The following is an 18,207-nucleotide window of genomic DNA, read 5'->3' on the forward strand; positions in this document are numbered from 1 at the left end:
CATCTTGTGGAAAAACTGCCGAGAGCGTTACTGACTTTCTTCCCTCTCAGTGGATTTGGATATATGCCTCTAGTCCTAAGACATGTATTTCTATCTTGTGGACATCCTGTTCGATTATCGGACCCGGCTCGAATGCCCGACCCTTTTTGGTTCCAATATCGAAAACCCCTTTTCATTCTTTTTACTTTGTTAAAGCCAGGCTAAAGTTTCAATGACATATCGAGGGACTTTAGACGAACGATGACACGATTGAGAAGAAATCATCCCCTTTTATTCTTTTTTAAAACCAATCTCTTCTCATGACTTGACATCACCCAGAATACCTTTACTTGTAAAAGTGTTCTACAAATTGCAAAGGATCAATCTAGATTCTTTAGCGCGTTAAGACTAGAGAAAACTTTTTCTAGCCTTAATAGCTACTTGTTTCAAACACTTAGCGAACCAAGGACTGTTTCGACATCCTTCAAACATTACTGAAAGATTCTCTATCTTTAGTGAACTTCGCAAAATGAGTCTCGGATTTATTTCCTTGACTAATTTGATCATCGTCTATTCTAGACTCGGTCAAAGTGGGGGCTAACTGTAGACACCTACTTTTGGCCTCTTGTCCCGAAAAGGAAGTGCGATGTTACAAAAAACTGTTCTTCATGCTTGATCAAAGTTGAAGTGTTTATGGACTACGAAAAGCATTCTGAAGTAAGTTAAAACTCATATTTGAGATCACGTTATCTTAGAGACTTGTCCGATTACTAATTAGGCCTAAAACGTGTTCATACATGTTTAAACTTGATTAATAATGGACCCAAATGCGTTAAATGCAATGATTGGATCCAATGGAACCTACATTGTTGAAAACTGAGCTAAACAGATAAACCAACCATCAAATTCCCATGCAAGGCTTAAACAGATAGATACCAATTTCAAAGAGCTTTCCAACGCTATATTATAAGCCCAATTCCGAGCCAAAACGAAAAAGTGATTATCAAAACACTAAACCGGGCCCAAAATCGACACCCTTGCACTCCTACGACCATAAATTTTGATCCATAATAGATTTTAATCTAATTTTAATTGAATTAATAAGTAGACATAAAGATGTTTCCAATGATATCTAACACGCCTAAATCTGACTTCGCAATCAAAAGTTATGGAAGTTTTAAAAACGCGTTTTCGTATAAGGCAAACCGCAAACCAGCGCAACTCAATCAGTTGCGCGCGACTGGCGCGCGTGACTCATTGAGATGCGCGCGACACCTTGCGTGGCTCTAAAACCCTAAACTGATATTCTTACGCCTATAAAAGGGGGTTTTCGCACAGCTCTAAGAACACAGAACATCAGAATTAAAAACCCTAAATTTTTAAAATCCCTAATCTCTCAAACCCTCTTACTATCATACTACTTTATCCTCTTTCTTCCCAACTACTCTTCAACCCTAATCCATCCATTGAAGCCCTTGGAGGTACAAAGAAGAAAGAAGGTCCATAAACATCTAATACGGAGATCTAAGCATACATAGAAGAACGGTTAGTTTCCTGAGCACTTAGATAAATCACTTTTTTTTTTTTTTATTGTTTAAACAACTTTAATTGATTAATTAGTGTTTCTTGATCACCTTAAACAAACTTTTAACTAATTAATTCACATAGTACTCTTTCGTTAATCAAGACTAGAATTTGAATAATTAATTGATTGTTTTATCACTTAAGACAAGGCGAATATTGTTTATTTCTTGTTCTTTTCACGAATTTGATTAAATAAGAATAACGACTTTTGCAATGTAATTCCTATATGATTAATGTGTGTAAATAAAATCAACTTACTTAGTTTTTAGGTATCATGTTGCATATATTGTTTGGTGAAATTGCGGAAAAGGAAGAGCTAGTAGAGGTCGCTCTAGGGCTAGGATCGTGATTCCCCTCTAAAGGGAATGTGATCTTGGTACCCTCGCTCCCGAACTCATTTCTGGTTTATGTAGACCAATTTGGGCATGGGTAAACTTATGATTCGTGCTAAATATCCCTTGAACTCTACTTGGGAAAAAGGCATGAACGAGGTTTATGGGTTTTTCTAAAACTCATTTGCGACTCCTACTTGTTCCTTACAAAAAAGGCGTGTATGATAGAATCATTTCTAATTCAAGGTCTCCCAAACAGTCAGGAATTCAAATCCTAATACACCCTAACAAGTGTAAAGTCCTAGGCTTTAAAGGGCCGTGGGCATCTAAGGAGAAGGATCCCCCACGATGGGAACATCCTCCTTACAGTGGCGACTCCGTTGGGGACTTAGAGGTTACATGATTAGTTTGTAGTTATGATCCAAGGTTTCCAACACTAGGTTTCCTATGGGTTGTAACGAGAACTAACTTGGATAATCTCTAGTTAGAGAGAGAGACTTGAATGCATAATATCTTCCTATTGCACAAAAGTAAAACCAAACAAGCAACATTGCATCATGCATAAGTATAACAAACTAACATTGGGGATTGGCTCATTGACTAGGGGTTGCCAACACTAGGCTTCTATCCCGAAATCAATAACAATCATCCCACCCATATCGCCAACAAAATGTTGGGAGAGCGATGTCATGAGTCAACTCGTTGAGTGATTCATTTGTGCGTCGTTTCTTAAGATATGGTACCTTAGACACCCAAGCCTTTTTGACCTCGGAATAGCATTGTATGCTTAGACGGTTCCTTTTATGTGCTTATGTGACTACATGAATGTGTGCTTCGTGTCTAATCTAACTTATTCCAACTTGTTACCTAGAGATATAACAAAAAAAAATTTCGCAAAAAAAAATGTGGTTTGACAAAAAAAAAAAAAAAAAATCTGGGCATCGATTTAAAAAAAAAGGGGGGTCGAACCTACCAGGTGGCATGCGCAACTGTTAAAGTTGCGCGCGCCCTCCACGCGCAAGTTCAGAAGTTACGCGCGACATCTCCGCGCAATACTGTGTCTTGCACACGCACACTGTTCAACGTTAACTTTGACTCGTTACGAGCAATATCATACGGAGAAAACGATACTACCGCTTCAAGGTTAATTGTTAAGTAGGTGCTAAAAGTATCTCTTTGGCTAAAAAGGTTGTCTAACTTTTACTTTGATTGTCTTTTTTATTTTTCTTAATTTTCGAAAAATCCAAAAACATGTTTTTTTTTTTTTTTTTTTTTTTTTTTTTTATTTTTTTTTATATTGTTCTCCTTGCATTTACGCAGAAAAAAAAATAAAAAAAAATAATAAAAAAAAAACCCATATGGAAGATGTTACTCTAGAAGTTGCACCTTTTACCTTAGCGCAAGACGAAAAATTGCGCACGATACTATTTTTTTATTATAATGATTCGTTTACGTACTTTATAATCAAACTAATGGCATTACTTTTTATGAAGTTCGCATCCCTTAATAGGACGTCATCAATATGTTTACGTGTCTATTCTCGTGTTCATCAATTTTTTAATTATAATTGGTCAACCTTGATTTAAGAGTATAATTTATTTACCTCTTCTATGGTTTAAGAAGAGAATCCCGAGAACTTTACTGGGGATGATTTTCTCACACAAGAAAAGAGAAAAATAGAACGAAAAATAAATTAAATATCGTTCTTAAAAAAATTATAAAAAAAAAAGAAAGAGAGTATGATACAAAAAAAATAAATATATTACTCTAAAAAATAAGAAAAAAAAAGAGAAATAATGAATGATAAAACCGAGAAAATGATTTAATTATTCTTGGATTTTACATTCGGAGACCATCATTCTTTTTGAACAAATAGTAAAATATTATCTTTTAAAGATAAGCAATATGAGAATCATAATAAAAAAAAAATGATATTGATCTCTATTGTAATCTAAAAGATCAACAAATACGATCATTTTAAGGAGTTTTTTCGGGTCGATTAATATTTCTAAAAATTTGATGCGCACTTTCAATCCAACTTTCTTCTCTATCTTTCTCTTCTACCTTTTTCGAAAACAATTTATTTAAAGTAAAATCCTTAGATGATTACCTTGTTGAAGTCAACACAAATCATGACATTCCATTAATGATTGTTCGTGAATTTTTGACATTCTTCATCAACAAACTTGCTTAAAGTGAATTAGTATTACAAGCATAAAAAAGAAAAGGTAAAACAATCATTTTGACTTTGGTTTATTGTTTGAATGCTTGGCAGAAAAGGTTTAAGTGAACGCGCTCAATTTCTTGTGACACACGTTACTAGGTCATATTCCACATTCGCATACTAGTCCAATCATGGGTGACAAAGCAGCATTGGAGAAACTTAGACAGGAACTCCAAAACCTAAAGGCCCTACGAGAAGAAGAAGCCCAATTAAAAGCTCATGATAAAAAAAAAAAACAAAAGCAGAGAAAGAAAAAGAAAACATTTTGCAAGAAAAAAAAAGAGCCGAAAGACTAGAGGCCTTGGAGAAACTTATCGTTCGAGCTAGCTCAAGGACTAAGTACTCCAATTATGAGCTTACACCACAACCTAGTGGCAAGACTCTTCCAAAAAAGTTCTTGACTATGGATTTACCAACCTTTAAGATTATGGACAATCCTAGTGAGCTTTATTGGAATCATAGCATTAAAAGGGGTGGAGCAAAGTCTATATACATGTTCTCTTCCTCTTTCATTGGACCCAACTGCTAGATCATGGTTTTATATCCTCGATGCAAAACAAACTTCCACTTGGAGTGACGTTGTATAAGAGTTTTTTAACCCAATATGGAGATAGCATCGAGCTCACCAATACCTTGCGCGATCTTGAATTGCTTAAGCAAGGGGGAGAAGAAGGCTTCATTGACCTCTTTTCCAGGTGGCGATCAAAGGTTGCTCTTCTTTCACAAAGACCTCCGGATCATGAACTTGTCCCAAAGTTCATAGACAATATGTCTCCACCATACAAGTGCCATTTACAATACCTTGGGAACAATAAAGGGACTTGATAAATGAAACCATGAATCATATAGATGGACTAGATTTTTAGAGAGGATTTCACCTACGTCAAAAAAAGCTCGAAGACGCAATCTTAAGAAGCTGTCAACATATCAAGATGTAGCATCCTAGGTCTTGTTTTGTTTCTTTCCTTTGTTTTTTATGATAGTTTAAGAGATTCATGATGTCAAATCTACTTATTTTGTACTCTCATTAATCAATGAATAAAAAAATATATTTTCAAGTACGTCTATCTTGTTCATTTTTCAATCTTTTTATTGTTATTGGCTCACATAAAATAAAACGCATACATACAAATAGGCAATATGAAAAAGGCATAAATACTCAACACTTCAAGAATCTTGATAAGCTTTGGCTTACTAGATCTATCGAACGAAAAGAGCCCCATCTTTTGCCCACAAAGAAAGGATGATGATTTCACTAACATAGGAGGCAACATGAAACTCCACAAAAATAATCCCATGTTCTTAACCTTAGAGGAAATCCATCTTCTTGGCATCCCTTTTGAGCCTCGTCAGCTAAGCCTTAGTTATTGATCAACCTACATTATTCCATACCTTGGGATGGGAATGGTGCAAAGAGATATAAATGAAAAATTGGGGGAACGAAACATAAGAGGGGGACACAAAATTAGTCTAAGGAATGATCCAATGCAAAAGAAATCGTTCTAAACCCAAAATAAAACTTGTCCAAAAAGAGAAGAAGAAAAAAAAAAGAAAGAAAGAAAAAAAAAAGAGAGAGAGAGAGAGACGACAAGGAAAAGGCACCTAATGTAGGAAGTTGCCACATAAAGTAGAAAAGGTTTTATTCTGAGAAGCACCAAAAGTAAGAGATTTTGGGAGTATACTTGAGTCTGTCCATTCTTCATAACCCCAAGCTTAGCCACGTTACAACCTTGGAAAGGCCCTCCTTGAGGTAGACCATAACCATGTACCAAAATTATCATTCCAAGAAAATATGGCCAACCGTAGGCCTTTTGCACATATGGACCTACTATTGAGTAGTCATGCCCATATATAAAATGCATGAAGTGTTGAGTTATGATTACAAAATCATATAAAAAAATCAAATGATTTGGATGATTTGATAGCCATTGGCTTGATGACACCATTTTAGTAAAGCAATCGAATTAAATTAAATTCGATGTTTTCCATATTTTTGCCAAAGAAAAATGAGATGACTATCACTCTAAAAAAAACAATCATCTTATTTTCTTTTAATAATAGGGCTATTTATTACCAAGGTAATTCAAGTTCTATATACATTGCCTATAAAGAAAAAGAGTTAATACAATAAATTGATTTGATATATCGACAGCCTCGACGTCAACTCTAGATGTCTTCTATAACTCTTGAGAATTGGTCTTCTCACTTATATGTCCGCCTGCGTGGGATATCTCCATCTTCTCTAAGCGAGGAACATTGATTGAACATGATCACTACATGAAAAAATGATTGTTATCGCTATCATACATATACCTCACTGCCAAGTCATCACGATGATTCAAATATTAAGTCAATAATCCTTGCTTTTCGTAAAAACATGTCTAATTTCTCTTTCTTTATTCTTCAATGGGAAAGTTGGATTCCCCTTCATATTTATACAAATCCGTCTTTTTGTTCATTTCTTTTTTAGGGGGTATGTCGGGATGATCCCTCCCATTTGGCAACTAAAATACTTGAAAATGTTTTCGCTCTTTGCCTCAAACTGGGGGCTAAAAAGTCTGGAAATCCCCACTTCATTCTATTTACAGATTTGAACACGCTATTTATGCTGCGAAATCAATTTCATGAAAAGCTTATTATGAACCATCTTAATAACTTTAAAATGACTAAGAGAAGAATACCACAACCTATTATTTGACCAAGATAATTAATTATGTTATTTGATCATACAATTCATGATAAACATATGCAATATTCAACAATAAAAAAAAAACAAACCTTGGGGCTTCAAAAAAAAAACATGAGAAATGTCCCCTAGCATATGTATACATGAACTGCAAAAGCCACCTAAGGTTACACTTGGGGGCTACAAAAATATAGGTCTTACCTCGATCCTCGTTTTGAAATAAGATCATATTTTGGAGAGTGATTAGAACGATTTTATAAATTATTCTAACACTCCACCAAACCTAAGTTTGATAAACATTCATTTTCAAACCACGGTACTTTTTAATTGGAAGAACTTCACTCTCAATTATCAAAGTATGACAATGATGACAAACACTAAAAAGGGAGAGATGAAAAAATTGGATATACAAAAGTTTGCCCACATTTTCATATCTTTGTTGAAATAAGTTGCAAATTACAACTTACCTTCATCAATCTTGGACAAAAAAGTCATACTCAATTACGAGCTAGACTTTTCTTTCCATTTTGGGTCCAGTTTTGAAAATGATATGATTATAATTTTTGCCTACTAGAAAAAGTTGCTTTTCAAAACAAACTATTGGACCCTTTTCAAATTTTGAATACTAATTCGAAACAACATGTTTCTAATAAAAATAGTATTCAAAATTTCTTTTCTGAATTTTTGTTTTCTCAAATAAATAAATTTTCAGATTCTCAATAACCGTTTGGATAATACATGTATATACATAAATATTTCCAAAAGGAATGAATCGAGATTCGACTTCTTCTTAACTCGAACTTGTTCTCGCTTAGTTCTCCTGCGAATATTGGCTAAGGGATGGTAAACGAACCACCTACAAGACCAAAATCAAAGATTTATAAGAACAAAGAAAAAAATTTGATGTTCTAAATCAACTTTGAGAATAAAATCACCGCAATGATCTTTACAAACGTTTAAACATTAGGTAAGATTACTAAAGCTTAAACACAATTGTTTTTGGTTTGTAAACAAGCAAAGAACTAACTTGCTTTCTTGAACATGACTTTAACTTAAATGATAAAGCCATGCCATTGTCCTAAATATCTAAAAAAAACAAAAATAGGATACATACATATATAGGTCCATCCCAATATCATGATTATATGAATGTCCTAAACAATAGCAAGTCATTATAACTATCCCAAAGTAGGGGCTCCAAGACTTCTAAAATAGCAAGAATGCGCATAACCCGACACAAGGGGGCTTTAATATCAGAAAAAAAAATTGAGATATTCATGCCATTCGAGCTACTTTCGAGAATCGCCTAAACTACAAATGGTTTACGTAGAACTCGAGCCTTACAATTTTCAAATGCAATGATTTAATAATCATTTTGTTCCTTTAAAAACTAAGTTTACAATTGCACTTGTCCATGAAACAAGTTACATATTCTAGCCATTTTCAAGTTCAACTTCAAGAACTAATCTTAATTGTTGTTTCAATACCTCAATTTACTCTAGAGATTAGAGAGTATGACTAGTAAAGAGCAAAGAAACAAAATCATGATACATAAAAAATACTTGCTCATACGAAAGTTTAGTACTCAATCATTCATCATGAAAATTGTATCAAGACATATAATTAACATAAGACAAACAATTTCATGAGTTAGAATGTAAACAAAAGACTCCTAAAATCTAAGTTAAGGAGTCTTCATTCTAAATTATTCTCCATTGGAATTTCGTAAGGAGGATAACATCTACTTTCTCGAGCTTCAAAACAGTGACAAAATTGAACTCAAAAGAAAGAATTCAAAGGTAGCAAGAATAGAAGAAAAATTTGAACAACATTTCAATTTTTCCTCTTACTTGTTCTAATGAATGACAAATATTACTAGACTTAGCAAATTTCTTTGTTAAAACTATGAATGGTAAAAAAACGATTTAAACACATTTGTTTATTCGTTTCTAAGATCATAGTTATTATAAGAATAAGACAAAACACAGGATTTCTAGACCCATTTCAAGCAACATGAAAGGGTCCAATTATTAAAAACAAACAAGTCATCGAAGTCACCAACATTAGGGGCTACAATATTCGATAACATAAAATGGGGGCTCAAAAGCCTGAAATATAGCCAAACTACTCTAGTTCGATGATGTCTTCAAGAATTTCCTAAACTAACTAGTTTTGTGCAAATCTTGAGATCACAGTTTTATGAATGAATAATAATAACCGTCGGCTATTTTTATCATTCATAAAACCAATTTTGAAACTTACGCATGAAAAAATAAACATGAGTCGCAAGAACGAATTCAAGCTCAAAATTTCATTTATAATGCATAATTGTTGTTCTAAAAACTTCAATTTACATTAAAATTAAAAAGTATAGTCTATGTGAGCAAAACAAAAGAGAGATAAAGTTCAAGCACAAAGTCAAAATTAGAACAAAAAAAAAAACACATATATGCTTCACATGCTCATACAGGATCAATACTTTATCACTTCACATGAAATTTGTTGCAATATATTGCTTAAACATGTCACAACGACAAACAAACAAATTCATGGAAACAAGCCGAATCCAAAAAACCCAAATTCAAAATTTGGGGTTTAATGATTCGAAAATCTCCCAAAATTCAGCCAAGAGCAAACATTTAGGAAAGCACTTACATTGGGTTATGGAAAATATGAATAAGGGACGAGATCTACTTACTTTAGCTTCGAAAAACAAGAAAATTTGAGATCTTTAGAGAGACAAAAGAAGCAAAAATCGTGAAAGAATGAGAGAAAGAGAGAGACAGCGAAATGAAAAATCGCGCCCAGCAATTTTCTTTTTGCTGATTTAAATGCCGTGCGCAACTGAAATAGTTGCGGGTGACAGACCAGCGCAACTCAGAATGATGCGCGCGCCTGGCCAGCGCGACCTACTGAGTTGCGCGAAGACACTAGTCACCAAAATGACCGGTGTCCAGATTTTGATTCGTTTGATCATTTTTCAACGGTTTTTGCTCGTTATTAGACGTAATGGCGCGCAAATTATCAAAATCTTTTAAATTGCTTTGCATTTGTAGTTTATTTTCTGCTTTGATAGTTTTTTCAATCATTTTGCATGCACACCGTGCTTTGTGCCTTCCCCAAGCATAGTTTTGAACGTTTTTCGTAAGCGTGCCTTAAGACGTTCCGTGGTGGTGCTTTACGTAAAAGCACCCATAGACAGGTTTGTCATTTTACTGTACTGACGTTATAAGTGTGTGGGGTTTCTTCTTTTCATGTCCGAAGCAAAAGGAAGGCGTTTTCATGCAGCGTAAAAATGCAAATGGCGTAGCATATAGCGTAAAATTGTATGGTACGGCGTAGGTGTTGCATAAAATTTCACCTCAGCCCAAGCTTTGCGAGATCTACCTCTCGGAACTAAAAGGTAGACTATTACTGTAGGCGTTAGCTCACGAGTCGACAGGCACGCTGAACCTTCAGTTACAGGCACTTCTTGAATGGAAGCAAATACGGTAGTGTAGGGAATATTTCAAGCACTATAACCCCAAGCTTGAACCCCACTGTGATCATACACTAAATTATGGTGGCGTTCCAAAGGGAAGAAATCTAGAGTAAAAGAGTCGCCAACAAGTTTTAGAAACTTGTAAACCTAAAATGATCCAGGAGATCGTCAACTCCATAAGGTTGGGAACCAAATAGGGTTCGGGGATGAAGATACGAATCCAATCTACAAAAGAAAGGACCCGCCCTATAAAATAGGCCTCTACTTTGTTCTGCTCGTATTCATGTGCGCTTTTTGACTAACATGCAAACATTAGATTAACCCTAAACCTGTTTATCTATGTTGGTTGAATATTAATGCACAAACAAATCTATTATTGGCGATCACTTGAATTAAAATCACATTAGCCTAAAATCAAATTATTAATTATCTTATTAAGCGTGATTTCAAGTACAAATTCCCTTTAATAAGCATAAAAGGGGTGATCAAGCAATAACAATACATATAATCAAGCAACATAATAATAATAATAATCATAATAATTATAATAATAATGATAATCATAATATAATCATAATCATGTTAAATAATAAAGCTTAATAATAATAGCAAGATCCTAGGCATGATACTAACAAGATCAATAACAAATCCTAGCATGTCACTAAACAATAAAGATCAAAGCTTTAAACCTAACATGATACTAACATGATATTAGAAAGGATAAAAGACAACCTAAACATGATTCTAGAAAGCAATAAATAACATCCTAACATGATACTAGGAATTAATCTATAACTATTAAAAGTGAGAAGTTGGCAAGTTGAAAATCTCTTAGTAATAGTGTGATGACCATTTTGCCCCTGAAAAAGTACAATTACAATGTTGCCCTTATTTTTGCTGCTTGTGATCTATTGGCTCCTACTCTTTTCTCTGCCAAAATGCTAGCTGGTGTTCTGTTTTGCCTCTTTCCCTCTTTTTCACCTTTTGCTTTCCACATTCATCACTTTCTCCAAGATTACAATCAAAATTCAATCTTTGACCTAGGGTTACCATCTGAATTTGATCCCCATTTTCTCTCTCTTTCTCTCTCATTGAACAACAATGGAGTTGGGTAGATTCATAAACGAGCTTCGATGTGTTACAGTGAAGGAAGTTCCCGACAAGGTGAAGCCTATGCTATCTCGACATTATTCGCAGCACTGAAGCGACTTCTGGGTTTCCACTCCTTCGTGAGGTAAGATTTTCTTTCTTATCAATCATCCCGTATCAATTTCACAATCTAGGTTTTGTTGAAATTTTTATATTTTTTTCTTGAATGATCTAGCAAATTATGGCTCTGGGGTTTGTAAATTTTGCGTTATTTTGATTATTTGCAGAAACAAACAGATTACAAGATGCCTCACTCTCGATCTCTCCCAAATCGACGAGGACTCTGTTCATATGTCTCCTGCTAATGATTCGGCACAGTAAGGTTAATTTATACCTTTAATTTCAATAATTTAAATTGATTTTTTAGAATTTTGGATGAAAATTGAATAGTTATTTGGGTTTTGTAAAAATTCTGTCATTTCCCCTCTAATTTATCTTCAGAGATCTCCCGTTGACCATGACAAATTTTGTTTTTCATTTATTAACTTTTATGGGTGAAAATTGCTTTGCACTTCTTTAGTTTTGTTTTTTAATTTTATTTATTTATTTTTTATTTAATTTGGGGGAAATTTGATGTATGAACTATGAATGTATGATTTTAAAGGGTTTTTTTGGGTAATTGATTTTCAGAGCGCGGGAATTGTTCTATTACTTGACAGGGGATCAGGTTGATTATGGTGAAGAAGACAGCAAATCATGTGGACATTCGCAATTTTGAAGAATTTATGAGCAATGTTCTTCAATGGGGTTTTTTTGTTCTTTGTGCCCATTCTTCTCAATCTAGATTTTCTCACTAGATTGTGCCCGATCTTCTCTGGTAAGTTCTCTGATGTTACCTAAATTAACGAAATGTTGTTCTAATTAATTTTGAATTCGTTTTAGTTTTCGTTTTTCAGCAATAATATTGTTGTTTCTTTCAATTTTCGTTTTTGGGTACTGAATTGTATTTGATTCTTTTTTCCCCTTATTTATCCTACCTCAATCCCTAATATCTTTCGGACCAAGAGAGAATTGAGAAAGATAATTGGACCAAAGTAGTACACAAGACAAATATTTTAGGACGAAAGAAGTATTTCGTAAAAAACAAGTTCAGTTTAGTTGTTTATTCTAATTGAAAACTTTTCACCTAGCATAAAAAGTATTCTAATTGCTGAATCATAGGATTACAAAAAGTGAGGAAAAATTGACCTTTGACTCTGCATTTTAAATCAAGAAATTGTGATTCTTTTCCTTTTATGCCTCCTCCCCGTCCAACTATGAAATTATATAGATTTGCTATTCTTATGTTTGGGTGTAATTCCGTATAAACTTCATGTCTAGCTCTATCCGCTGGTTTGATTGAGTACAATAATATTCTTAGGCTCCTATTTAGTATTTTTGGGGTATATTTGATAGCCCCCACATGGGCATATGTATTCCTGCAATTTTGTGTATGCTGCACCTTCATGTTTAGCTCTCTCCACTGGTTTTATTGAGTACAGTGATATTCTTAGGCTCGTTTTTGGTATCTTGCAATTTTGTGTATACTGCTTGTCCCTGTAATATATTATTTGATTACTTTCCTAAATTATATTACAGATTAGAGAAAAAAAAAAGCAGAAGTTGAAAAGCTCAAAAGTATGTTTGTTCGGAGAGCATCTTTTGCCAGCTTGGTGGACTTTATGATTAGCGACAAGAGTTACTTTTCTCAGGTAATTGGATCAACTTATTGCTGCACACATTTGGCAAAATTATTTCTTTGGTTAAGTTTAATCATTGTGTATTATTGAGCAGCGTGGACAACTAATGACCAGACCATGCTGATCTGCGGTATAAATGCAGGACATATGCTCGGCCTCTACAACATTTGAAGGTTCTAACACTGAAATCTGTTGTCATATTTGCTTGCTTCTTTTCTTGTTTAATCTCATTCCTTATGATGTTCCAGAGCCTTTGACTAGAACTGCTTGGGTCCATTGAGGAAAGCGTATTGTAGCTCTCTGAACTTGCTTCTCCGTAGAGAGGTGAGTGGATTAAATAGTTCTGGATCGTTTATCATACTAGCTGTCACCTTGATGTTTAATGACAAATAAGATGCCTTTAAATTAAGGTAAAGTGGGATGATTGATAACTTTCCAGAAAGGACTTTGATTATGTTTACACACTGAATCTAAGACATCAACTGCTTTGTGTGCATAGTTGCATACCAATATGTAATAAACTGATTTAAGAAAGGGCACTTTGGATATTCTAGAATCTTTAGGTTAAGTCCTTAGTTTTTATTATAAATAGAGAAAGAGGGGGAAAGGAGAAGGCATGTGGATTTTGGAGTAAGTAGTAATAGAGTAGCAGTAGTTGTAGAGTAGCAATAGAGTAGTAGTTGTAGACTTGTAGTATTCTCCGAGACTCAAATCTCTTAGCTTAGCCCTTAGCAACTTTTGTAGCCGTTTTTTACAAATTTCAATCAAAATACCTAAGCTTTCCTCTAATTCTGATTTTACTGTTACATTTAAGCAATCCGAATTACTCAGTCTATAACATAATATATTTCATTTGAAAATGAAAAAGTTTCTGAGAAATATTCTGCTTACTCTGAGAATCACATTGAATCTGAGACATCAACTACTTTGTGTGCATAGTTGCATACCAATATATTTCATTTGAAAATGAAAAAGTTTCTGAGAAATATTCTGCTTACTGTGAGAATCACTAAGAAACTCAGATGATTCCTATCTAATTCTCGTAACTCATCCAGCAAGGTATCTTTTGGACTGACCAATGATTCACCTGTGCCTTGCTGCGTCAATGGCGTAATGTTGAGGCATGGTGTGGCATTTAATGGTGATACATTTTGCTGATTATTATTTTTTTTATTTGTTTTTGTGGTCTAAAACTGAATTTTCTTCATGGCTGTGGCATTTTTTCTTCATAGTTGTATTTTTCCCAAATGTCCTTTATTAAAAGAAAAAGGAACGCAAAGGAATTGTTGCTAGACTAGATTCCTAGGTAATTTGAACTGATGATCTATTTGCAGGATAAAAAAATATACTACCTCCGTTTCGTATTAGTTGCAACTTTGGAATATTTTATATCTCACAAATAATACCCCAAAGTTGCAACTAATAAGAAACAGAGGTAGTATATATCTTCATCAACCTAAGTTGAAACTATAACTCTTTTCCCTTATCTCATTTCTTGTGTGTATAATCCTGTTGTGTTATGCAGGCTCGAGAGTTTGCTAATGAGCTTCGAGCCAGTACTAAGGCTTCAAGAAATCCAACAGTTAGGTTGGATGCTTCTGCTGGTGCTGGTCAAACTGTGAGCAATGCAAACACTTCAGCAGTTTCTGATGCTTATGCCAAAATGCTTACAATATTTGTTCACTCCTTGTTGATAAGGTTATATTCCAGCAAATTTGTGTTATAGATTCTAATTTGTAACTTGTCTTACGGGAAGCCTTTTGAATCTCAGAGTTCCTTTTTTGCTCACTTCATGTGCTTTGAAGTTCCTGCTCTCAATCTACCGGGAGGAGTTCCCAATGGTAAGTCTGCATCAAATGTGGATGACATCGATGATGATGATCTTGGAATCATGGATATTGATGACAATGATAGCGAAACAGGTATATTTCATCTTTCCCTATTTTCATCACCCTCAACAACCTCCTCAATGTAATCTCTCTTTTCAAATTGTTATATATTTGAGATTTGGGTACTCAAATTTATGAATTGGGAGTTTAAGGGATTGTTTGATGTGGGGTTGATTGAATAGTTTGGGTTACTATTAGATTTCTTATTTATTTAATATTTGGTTATAATTGAAATTGATGATTAATTTGAGGTGGGTTTTCTTTTAATTTTGTTACCCTTTTGATTTTGGAAATCTGACTCAAGTTTATGCTCAAACTATTCATTTGGAAGGCTTTTATTGATTTTTCACTATTTTCAGAGATACTTGGGATAATTTGTTACCCCAATTAACACCATTTCTTGATGACTTCTCTCTGAAATTCGAATTATCAGTGATTATCTGTGAAATTTAGAGTTTTGACTATCAGTGATTGCCAATTTGCCATAGTCTGGATAATCTTTATATTTTATACAAGTTTAGGGAGGTCGACAGTATTAGTTTTGCGCAGTTTGTTATGCTTTGCTTTTTATTATCTTGTTTTCGATTTCTACTGGACTCTCACAGCTCGCGGTTCATTTATTTTACATAGTTAGCTGTGCTTGCTGTAATTATCTGTTGTCTGACATTGCTAATATACATTGTTTAAACAGATTAAGGATGAGTTGAATGCTTAATCTGCTGTTGTAAAACATGCTTACAGTGATGATCGGCATGCTAGGTCAATTGCTTATGCTTTGTTTTAATTTAGATTTTTAAGTGGTAAGTTTGTCATTTTTGCAATTTACAAAATGGCCGAGATTTTGGATATGATTCTTGAAACACCATCTGAAATTTTTGCTTAGAAAGAAAACAATGGTTATAAAGGCTCTTTCGTATATCTATGGGGCACTTTATTAAGGGAAGGAAATGCATATGATTGTTTGATTTGTGGCTCTATCTGCTTGAGGTATTTCATGACCTGCTAGAAATGTAAAGATAGGTTGCATGTTGCCTTTGAATGTTGAATATATATATTTGGGTGATCAGTTATAAAATTGATAGTGTTGGACTCTTGGGTGCCATTGACATCATTCTTAAATTTGTTTGCAGGTAAAGAGAAGTCACAACTGCTTGATTATAATGGAGGAACTAGATTCCCGCGCGTGTGATGATGATGGTGGCGGAGGTGGTTCTTGGAGTGGCGGGTTCTTCTTGACGGACCTTATCAGAATTTTAGACGGAGATAAATGGTTGCGGTCAAGTATCTATATGTAGTTACTATCTTGCAAGTCTTTTACGCTATGATTATACGGTCCACATAGTAATATTCTGTAGCTCATGGGGTGATTCCCATGACAAAATGATGTATTGATCTGGCAACAAATGAGTTCCATTGATATTCCATAATGCATCATAGTACTGTATCATTTTTCACAATCTTTTATCTTTTGGGTCGAACAAACAACACTTGCAAACTATATCAAATTTGTTAGGCATAAAAAGTGAATGTTGAATAGCTTGTAGCTAGCTATGATTAAAATCATCAATGTTGCCCCCAATTGTTAAGTTATGTTAACCACACGACCTCACATACAAAGATTTTTCGATTAGATTTTTCGAAATATTGAAAATTCTTTTTCAAATTTGCATTCGATATGTGTTTTCCGGATTGGATATTGGTTCTAAATGAAAATTTCGATCAATTCAATTCCTTGTTATATCTAATATCCATATATAGACATTTTCATTTTCCAACATTGATTTAGAAAATGTTTTACTTATTTGAACTTATTGAATCATTTAAGATGCAATTAAAAAAAAAAAAAATCGGAACTCCAACATTATTGTTAACAAGCATGTCCTACATCACGTTTTGCCATTTGGAGCGTGCACATTAGAGATAAACCAAGATATATAAAAGGGAAAGGGGAAAGTGAGAGGGGGGAAGGGGCTTTAAAGAGAAGGATCAAGTGCAAGCTATAATTGCCAAAGCCTTTTAGAGATGGTATAAGGACAAGTCATCTGAATAATAGCACATATAACATAAAAGCTAAACATTATGGTAGAATTGTGGTAGAATTATGGCACATTTAACATAAAAGTTAAACCACAGCGTGTGACAGGGGTTACCCGAGTTATTTTGTTAGTGGTTATCCGAGTTATGCAGTCAGGGTTTACTCGAGTTACTCGATCAAAGATTACATGTGAGGTTTAGATAGGGGTTACTCGAGAGGTTCACTCGGTTAAGGGTTACTTGAGGGATTACTCGATCAGGTTTTACTCGAATTACTCAGTCAAGGGTTTGGGTTACTCGAGTTACTTGGTCATGGGTTACTCGAGTTACATGGTAAGGGGTTATTTAAGGAGTTCGATCAGGGGTTACTTGGTCAAGTTACTTGAGGGTTAATTCAGAGGTTTCTTGAGGAATTACTCAGTTTGGGGTGTTAGTCGGAGGAAGGGAAGAAGAGAAAGGGATAAGGAGGTAGAGAAACAAGGGCCAAAATATAGAGAATCATTGAGAGATAGAAAGGGAACTAGGAAAGCGAAGGGTTTGAAGAGAGAGACAAAGAGGGGCTAAAAGATAGGGCACACTGAAAAATAGAGGTACCTGTTCAAAAGAGATAAGTGGTAGGCTAGAAGAAGGGATAAAGGCCGGGAGAAAAAAAGTTAGAAAACATGGGAGGGATAGAAATATGGGTTACGAAGGAAGGAGGATGAAATAGAGAGAGGCTAAAAAAAGATATAGGGACTATAGAAATGCAAGGGGGTTAGAAGAGAAATAAAGAGAGTGATAAATAGGGAATAGGACTCAAAGAAAGAAGAATATATGATAAAGAATGATCCTTCCTTAAAAAAAAAAATAATAAAGAACAAAGGAGAAGGCTTGAGGGAGAAAGAGAGAAAGGGAGTAAGTGCGACCTATAATTTTCAATTATTATTTTATTTTTTCTCACTTATTTGAACTCGATTTTGTGACAACGTATATTATCAAACAACAACTTTTTGGTGCAGCAAGCCACACCGTGTGGCAGAGTTACCCGAGTTATCTTCTTAAGGGTTATTGGGGTTATGCAGTCAGAAATTACTCGAGCTACTCGATCATGAGTTATTTGTAGGGTTCAGATAGAGGTTACTTGAGAGGTTCACTCTGTTAAGGGTTATTTGAGAGATTACTCGATCAGGG

General features: G+C 34.4%; 1 protein-coding gene across 2 annotated transcripts; it reads left to right on the forward strand.

The window, feature by feature from the left end:
• Window positions 1-11,235: 11,235 nt before the first annotated feature.
• On the forward strand, window positions 11,236-16,488 carry LOC145608966 (uncharacterized). Of its 2 annotated transcripts, XR_014105963.1 has the most exons (9): window positions 11,236-11,520; window positions 11,663-11,757; window positions 12,066-12,252; window positions 13,014-13,126; window positions 13,209-13,287; window positions 13,363-13,438; window positions 14,640-14,812; window positions 14,886-15,036; window positions 16,134-16,488. XR_014105963.1 is itself a non-coding variant. In XM_081664545.1 (8 exons), exons 6-8 carry the CDS (start codon window positions 14,634-14,636, stop codon window positions 16,296-16,298), a joined length of 495 nt encoding a protein of 164 aa, XP_081520671.1. In that variant the 5' UTR covers window positions 11,236-11,520; window positions 11,663-11,757; window positions 12,066-12,252; window positions 13,014-13,126; window positions 13,209-13,287; window positions 13,363-14,633; the 3' UTR covers window positions 16,299-16,488. The 2 variants fall into 2 exon arrangements, 1 of the variants encoding a protein (XP_081520671.1); XM_081664545.1 differs by having other exon boundaries at window positions 13,363-14,812.
• Window positions 16,489-18,207: the final 1,719 nt, after the last annotated feature.

The sequence above is a fragment of the Chenopodium album genome, chromosome 23, assembly GCF_948465745.1.
Source record: "Chenopodium album chromosome 23, dcCheAlbu1.1, whole genome shotgun sequence".
In the NCBI taxonomy this organism is placed as follows: Eukaryota; Viridiplantae; Streptophyta; class Magnoliopsida; order Caryophyllales; family Amaranthaceae; genus Chenopodium; species Chenopodium album.